Source organism: Loxodonta africana, chromosome 3, assembly GCF_030014295.1.
Source record: "Loxodonta africana isolate mLoxAfr1 chromosome 3, mLoxAfr1.hap2, whole genome shotgun sequence".
Classification (NCBI taxonomy): Eukaryota; Metazoa; Chordata; class Mammalia; order Proboscidea; family Elephantidae; genus Loxodonta; species Loxodonta africana.
In genome coordinates, this window is record NC_087344.1 from 169369018 (window position 1) to 169377111 (window position 8094).

Here is an 8094-nt window from a genome sequence, read left to right on the forward strand (position 1 = left end):
GCATCAAAAGGTGGAGAAAAAAGAGAGCTCCAAAAGCAGGAAAATCTGGAGCCCACAATAAAAATAGCTAGTTACAGTATGGAAAGATTAGCTAATGTTTCCTCAAATATAAGAAAAGACATTTTAAAATAGGTAGAGGCACGTGGAGAGACATGACCAGCGGTTGCTTTTTTTTTTTTTTTCTCTCTTTAATTCATTTTTGTACTCTTTAGTTTCTCACCTTTTCACCATTTCTCCTTTTTTTTTTAAACTCTTTTTAAAATCAAACAGGCTTCCTTGGTTGAATGTTCTCAGTAACTAAGATATTAACTGGTTGCACAAAGTAACCCAGCTGATCTGTTGTCTAACTTTCAGTTTCTTTTCCCCCGTTAATCCTTCATCATTACCCTTATTCTAACCCATTTAAAAATATAATTCTCTCAAGCCAGTTATTAATGTGTTTGGACTTAACATTCTTCTGACCTAATTTTTGTTGTTGTTGTTGCCCTGCAGGGTGGCACGTTTTGTTTGTTTTTGTTTTGTAAGACAACAGCATCCTTGCTCTTCTCAGGGGTGTGGTTGATGACAACTCTTCAGTTTTCCCAGCTGTACTCCAGACATTTTTAAATTGCCTTTGAGACACACTTTTGATTGAGTGGATGTTCATTTTATTGTCATTGAAAAGTTATAGTGGTTCCTTTTACAGCTAATGGAATTAATGATGTGGTTTTTTTTTTTTTTTCAAAGCAGTTCTCGTCACTTCTCTAATATTAGCGGGCCTTCTTTTTGTACCCTTCTCTTTATTCTTTAGGACTTGGCACAATATGTGAATGAAGTGAAAAGAGATAATGAGACCCTGCGTGAAATTAAGCAGTTTCAGCTATCTATAGAAAATTTGGTATGTAATTATCCTGCCATCCAACTCCCCCGCTCTGAAACTGGGGGGCATTCTAGGAATTGTTTTTGAAGAAAAGATAGTTTACCTTCAGATTTCCACTGTTTCCAGGCTTATTTTCCAATTCTTGTGTTTGAGCATCCATGTGGATGTCTGGTGGTACCTGTGACTCGTCGTTGCCTGGGAACTTTCTGCTATCAGTTGTTCCTCCCACCACAGTTACACTGTGCCTCTTCTCCCAGTGTTTTGAGCTCTAAATAGTGGTGTCCATTTTTTTCTTTTCTCTCCCTCACTCATGTATGTACTCATGGCTGATTGTTGTTAATTTATTCATTTTATATATATTCACTGGGTGACTACTATGTGCCAGACACTTCGCTTGGTGCTAAGGCTATAACTATGAAAAAGATGGTTTTGTGGTTGAGGATACAGTAAAAAAAGAGCTTAAAAATGCCATGTTGAGGCTAGTGCTACAAACTGGGTGCTATAACAGAGGACAGTAAGGGGAGTCCTAGTTTAGATAACAAATTGTGGATAACACTGCAAAGAATGGGAATTCCAGAACACTTTCTGTGCTCATGAGGAACCTGTACATAGACAAAGAGGCAGGCATTTGAACAGAACAAGGGGATTTCACATGGTTTAAAATCAGGAAAGGTGTGCGTAAGGGTTGTATCCTTTCACCATACTTATTCAATCTGTGTGCTGAGCAAAAAAATCTGAGAAGATGGACTACATGAAGAAGAATGGAGCATCAGAATTGGAGGAAGACTCATTAACAACCTGCGATATGCAGATAACACAGCCTTGCTTGCTGAAAGTGAAGACTTGAAGCACTTACTAATGAAGATCAAAGACCATAGCCTTCATTTTGGATTACATCTAAACATAAAGAAAACAAAAATCCTCACAACTGGACCAATAAGCAATATCATGATAAATGGAGAAAAGATTGAAGTTGTCAAGGATTTCATTTTACTTGGATCCACAGTCAAGAAATCAAATGACATACTGCATTAGGCAAATCTGCTGCAAAAGACTCCTTTAAAGTGTTCAAAAGCAAAGATGTCACTTTGAGGACTAAGGTGAGCTTGATCCAAGCCGTGGTATTTTCAGTTGCCTCATATGCATGCAAAAGCTGGACAATGAATAAGGGAGACCAAAGAATTTATGCCTTTAATTTATGGTGTTGGTGAAGAATATTGAATATACCATGGGCTGCCAGAAGAGTGAACAAATCTGTCTTGGAAATACAGCCGGAATGCTTCTTAGACAGGAAGATGGCAAGACTTTGTCTCACTTTGGACATGTTATCAAGAGAGACCAGTCCCTGAAGAAGGACATCATGCTTGGTAAACTAAAGGGTCAGTGAGAGAGAGAAAGATCCTCAGTGAGATGGGTTGATACAGTGGCTGCAAAAATGGGCTCAAGCATAACAGCAATTGTGAGGATGGTGCAGGACTGGGCAGTGTTCTGTTCTGTTGTACTTAGGGTCCCTCTGAGTTGGAATCGACTTGACAGCACCTAACAACAGTTTAGAGAAGAGGATTTAGAAAAAGTCCCCCTGAACCACTTGTCAGTTGAACTGAGACCTGAAGGATATGAAGAAGCAAGCAACACAAAGATCTGGGGGAAGAGCCATCAAGGCAGAATCAAGGGACAGGCAAGAGCTAGGTGTGTTCAAGAAGCTGAAAGGGAAAAGTGGCTAGAGATTGAGGGTGAAAGGAGAGGTGATGGGTGCAGGGGAACAAATAAATCAATCTGTCTTTATGCTATGGCCTTGTACAACAAGGTGTCAAGTTGGAATTTGGGATTTTATTGTGACTGCAATGGGAAGTTAGTGAAGGTTTTTATCAGGGAATGTCACAATCTGACTCAAGTCCCAAGAGGATCTTTTCAGCAGAGAGACAGGTCTGCAAACTATTGAAGCAATTATACAAGACAAGTAAGTGATGGTGCCTGAGTTAGGCTAGTGGCAATGAAAATGGAGATAAATGAATGGATTTAAGAATTTTTTTTTTTTTTTTTTTTTGTGGAGCAATCTTCATTGGCTTTTCCTCTGAAACATCTTGAGCCTATCTCTTTCTTTTCCTTCATACAACCACCTCCCCACTTCAGGACCCCATCACCCCCACCTTGCAATCACAGAAGCCTCTTCATATAGTTGCATTTCCAAACTGTGGATGTCTCAACTCACTCTCTTTCCCAAACTTGTGAAAATGTCCTGTTGTCTTCAGGATTCAGCTGACATTCCTTAGCATGATATTTAAGACCTTCAGTGATCTGGCCTTCAACTATTTTCCTGAACCCATCCAGCTGTATCTGCCCACATACTTTACATTGCAGCTACCCTGCTGTGGCCTGTGGTCTCCGATTTACCATACATTTTTTATAGTTCTGCCTTTGATCATAATCTCCTCAGAGCTTAGAATATCTTTTCCCCTTATTCCCTATCAAGTTGCCTTAAGACCCAACAAAAATAAATCCCTTTCCCTGATCTCCCATCATCCTGTCCTCTTTGTAATTCAGTACCACGTAGCCTGGACAACTGTTGAGCATTGATTTGTATACTTTCTTGTGGTACAGTTAATTACACATCTGTCTCCTTTATTAGAATGGAGTCTTCTAGATGTCAACCATAAGTTTTCAGTTTTTAATTCCCTTAAACTTTGTACAGTAGGTATTCATAAACACTTAAAATTTTTATTTTGATTGCCTCTGGTAAAATAGTTCATTATTTTTAGTTGTTAAGTTAGAACTTTTCATTCCTGAGATCTTAGCTCAGGGAAGTCATTCCTGGCCCTTTAGGCAAAACTAGGTCACCTGTTATGCATGCTTCTGGTTCTTTTCTTTCACGGAAATTGTGCATTTGTTATTGTATGCTTCTGTGAATATTTGTTCCCCAGTCGGGCAGTATGCTCCATGAGGGCAGGGTCTATGTGATTTTTACCTGTACATAGTGTGGTGGGTGGCACACAGTAGGTGCTCAATACATGTTAATTTGCAGTAATAACTCCCTTGTGATTTACATTCTTGCAATCAGTTTGCTCTTTTCGTAGCTAACTTTCTTATTAAGGTTATATTAAGGCTAATTAATATCCTCTATAAAGCCCTGGGAAACCCTGGTGGCATAGTAGTTAAGTGTTCGGCTGCCAACCCAAAGGTCAGCAGTTTGAATCCACCAGGCCCTCCTTGGAAACCCTATAGGGCAGTTCTACTCTGTCCTATAGGCCAGTATCAGTTGGAATTGACTTGACAGCAGTTGGTTTGGTTTGGGTATATAGCCCTGAAGTTATAAAAGGCTCTGTTTAAAAGTATGTCATATATATAGACCTGTGCTTAAAAATGTAAAATGATAATATTTGTAATAAGCTTGTCTCTAGAAAATATTTATTGTTAATATTTATTTTGGCATGTATGTAATTATTCAAAACTCAAAAATGTACATTTTGTCTTTTAGAACCAACCAGTTTTGCTTTTTGGGCGGCCTCAGGGAGATGGTGAAATTCGAATAACCACTCTAGACAAGCATACAAAGCAAGAAAGGTGAGAAAAGAACAATACTTGTTTCCAAATTAAGTAATCATTATCAGAAGAGTAAGGTGCTCTGGTGGTACGGTGGTTAAGTGCTCAGCTGCTAAGCAAAAGGTTGGCAGTTGGAACTCACCAGCCGCCCCTCGAGAGATTCCGTAAAGATTTACAGCCTTGGAAGCTCTGTGGGGGCAGTTCTCTCTCCTACAGGGTTGCCATGAGTCAGAATCAACTTGGTGTCAATGGGTTTGGTTTTTTGGGTATCAGAAGATTGAGAAAACCTTAAAAGAGTTTCTCCATGATGGAGAAGGAAAAAAAAAAAAGGGAAAAATAAGGGAGCAGACCAACCCATGATTTTCTACACTTTTCTAATATAGATGTGTTTAGATACTCCCCTCTCTGTTCCGGTAACTATCGATTTGTCTAAGTGTAAGCTTTTAAGAAGGAAATGAGAAATATAGAAGAAGAAGCCAGGCTAAAGAAGTACTTTGTAAAATAAGAATAGAGAGTAACAACAAATGCCTACCATAAAAACACAATTGTTTGATATATTTGGTATACATCTTAAAATAACAAAATAGAAATTATCCCAAGAAAGAAGTCTGAGTGAGGTCCATGTAGCGAGATTTTCTTGAGGGAAATTTACAGGTGGAGGCCTTGAACTTAGTGAACGGGACCTGGTGTCTCTTATTATATATGTGATTTTCCAACTGTTGCATTTGTGGCCAAGGAATCCCTGAGTGGTGCGAACGGTTAAGCATTTGACTCCTAGCCAAAAGGTTGGCAGTTCAAACTCAGAGGCGATTTGGAAGACAGGTCTGGAGATCTGTTTCCAAAAGACCTTGAAAACCCTGTGGAACAAGTTCTACTCTGGACACATAGGGTCACCATAAGTCAGAATTAACAGAAACTAACAACAACGACAAATACCAGTTAAACGTTTATATGTTCTGAATGACATTGCAACCAACAGCAGCAGCCTTTATGACCAGGAGGGCATGTTCTGGAACCTTTGTGGAGGAGCTGGTCCGTCAGCAGGGGGCAGCATCAGCTCTTGCTTCCACTCTGATGCCCTGGCTCCATAGAGAGCTCCCAGAAGTCACAAGTCCTCTAAGCCTCGCAGGGAGAAATAGGCTTTGACAGTGATTCAAGTGTTAGGGCTACGTGAATGTATGTTCAGTATCGTTGTCATTATGTAAAAAAAGTGTATGCACGTTAACCACTGGGAATTTATGGAAAGATAGAAGTTTCAATAGTGGATGATAGGGTTTATAAGATTTGTTTTCTGTTCCAAATTTCATTGTTTTTAATAAGGAAAAAAGAGAAATATCATCATTAATTTTACCAGAACTTCTCTAGTTTACTCATTGCCCGTACACTGTTCGATTTGTCTCCAGGTGAGTCATGAAGTGGTAACATAAAGGGTCAAAGTATGGGTCCCACAGTTAGACCTGGGCGTGAGCCCTGCCCTGCCCCTTACTAGCAGTGTGAACCTTGAGCAAACTGTCTAACTTCAGTCTGCCTCAGTAAAATGAAGATGATGATAATACCTGCCTCAGCAGGTGGTCATGGGAATTGAAGTGAGTCATGTTTGGGAATGGAATTAACTTGAGTCCTGTCAAGGCATTCTGGCTGACTCTTAGTAACTTCACTAGAAGGTAGCTGTTATTGTTGTCATTACTATTATTCTGTAAATTTGTAGCTCTCAAAAAAAGTAAATAAATAAACGAGATTAAAAGGGGTACAGCAGCCCAGGGGCAAGGACTAGAAGGCAGGAAGGAGCAGCAAAGCTGGTAATAGGGAACCCAAGGTTGAGAAGGGAGGGTGTTGACATGTCTTTGGGTTGTTAACCAATGTCATAAAACAATATGTGTACTAGCTGTTTAATGAGAAACTAGTTTGTTTTGTAAACCTTTACCTAAAGTACAATAATTTAAAAAAATAAAACAATAACTGCTCATGAACAAAGTTTCATGGCTTATCTCAACTGGCCCTTACAGCAACTCTGTAGTGTGCATATTGCTTTTGTGATAATTTTGCCTTTCTTTTAAACAAGGTAACTGAGGTGCAGTATGGCCATTCATTTAGCAAAGGGGAAGTCACTGGATATCACAAAGGGTTTGCACTTGACTACTAATCCAAAGGTTGGTGGTTCGAATCCACCCAGTGGGGCCATGGGAGAAAGGCCTGGTGATCTGCTTCTATAAAGACCACAGCCAAGAAAACCATATGAAGTAGTTCATTTTGTAACACGTGGGATTGCCATGAGTTGCAGTTGGCAGCAGTGTTTTTTGTTTTGTTTTGTTTTTTCTGCTTAGTGCCAGGATACACCCAGTTGTTATAACTTTAAATCTCACATTCTTCTCCATGTGAGACACTTCTTTTTGTCTTTAACTGAAAGGAAAAATAAGTTTGGTTGGTTAAATTAAAACTTTCCAGGAAAAAAATTAATCCACATGCTTCCAGACCATTTTGGATCTCTCTCTCTGTCTTTCACAGGCATATCTTCTTATTTGACTTGGCAGTGATTGTATGTAAAAGGAAAGGTTATAACTATGAAATGAAGGAAATAATAGATCTTCAGCAGTACAAGATAACCAACAATCCTACAACTGATAAAGAAAATAAAAAGGTGAGTTCTTGGAAGTTCATAACTGTACCTTAATCATAACTTGGAATATTCAGGAAAAGTACACTTACCAATTCAGGTGTTTTTGTCTCTGGAAATTGACTAGGAATAAGCCTCTGAGAAATAACCAGACAATGCCACAGCTGATCGGATCACTCTAATGCCTTAAAGATCAAGTCGATAAAATGCACCTCGCATTAGAAGTTGCAGCTATGGTGTTGACTATAGTAATAAGCTTGATTGGTCAGAGTTTATATGTTGACAGTGTTACAAGTTTTTTGGTATATGATTGTTATGAATTTGGAAATATGATGTTATTAGTTAGTGAGACATATTAACCCAAATCATTTTAATTTTAACAGTGGTCTTATGGTTTCTACCTCATCCATACCCAAGGACAAAATGGGTTAGAATTTTATTGCAAAACAAAAGATTTAAAGAAAAAATGGCTGGAACAGTTTGAAATGGCTTTGTGAGTATCTCTCCTTTTAAAAGTGTTTTTTTTCCCATCTACTTAAACCACTTATGCATATGAACTGCCAGTAAATGTATTCTAATGCTTGTAGCATGTGTACCGAGGCCAGGGAGACGCTTTGCTCTGAGCATGAGTACTCTTAGGCTGTCTGATAACATGGGTCTCCTAGGTGGGGTTTTACGGAATTTCTTCAAAAGGAAGAAAGAGGGAGCTCTAACCTTCCATTTGACTTTCTTCTTATCAGCATATTTTAATTCTTCAGTTTTCAGTAGCACAAGAAAATATTATTCTAATGATAAACTTGTAACATAATTGTCATGATTTTATAAATATATATATGTTTAAATAGACATACACACACATACACAAATGTATACATATGTGCACATATCTTATTTCTAATGGAAAGATTGATGTCTTCCTTCTGTGTGTCCTTAACTCATTTATTGTTTGAATCCTGGCGGAATTGCTTGACGTATTCAGTTGAGTGCTTTAAGGCTTGATTTCTTTCAGTATTCTTTCCTGTTATTAAAGAAGCAGCTCAACAAGGAGATGGAAAATAAATCAGACTTGTTTCAAAAGGAA

At 38.6% G+C, this 8094-nt stretch overlaps 1 protein-coding gene across 3 annotated transcripts in view; it reads left to right on the forward strand.

Annotated features, from left to right (window-relative positions):
• Positions 1-8094, forward strand: part of VAV3 (vav guanine nucleotide exchange factor 3) — a 418482-nt gene that overhangs the window by 220911 nt on the left and 189477 nt on the right. For all 3 annotated transcript variants that reach the window (XM_003409531.4, XM_023547427.2, XM_010589521.3), the window contains 4 exons: positions 791-877; positions 4335-4420; positions 6905-7037; positions 7397-7506. In XM_003409531.4, the coding sequence (XP_003409579.1) occupies positions 791-877; positions 4335-4420; positions 6905-7037; positions 7397-7506 (416 nt within the window). The remainder of the gene's footprint in view (positions 1-790; positions 878-4334; positions 4421-6904; positions 7038-7396; positions 7507-8094) is intronic.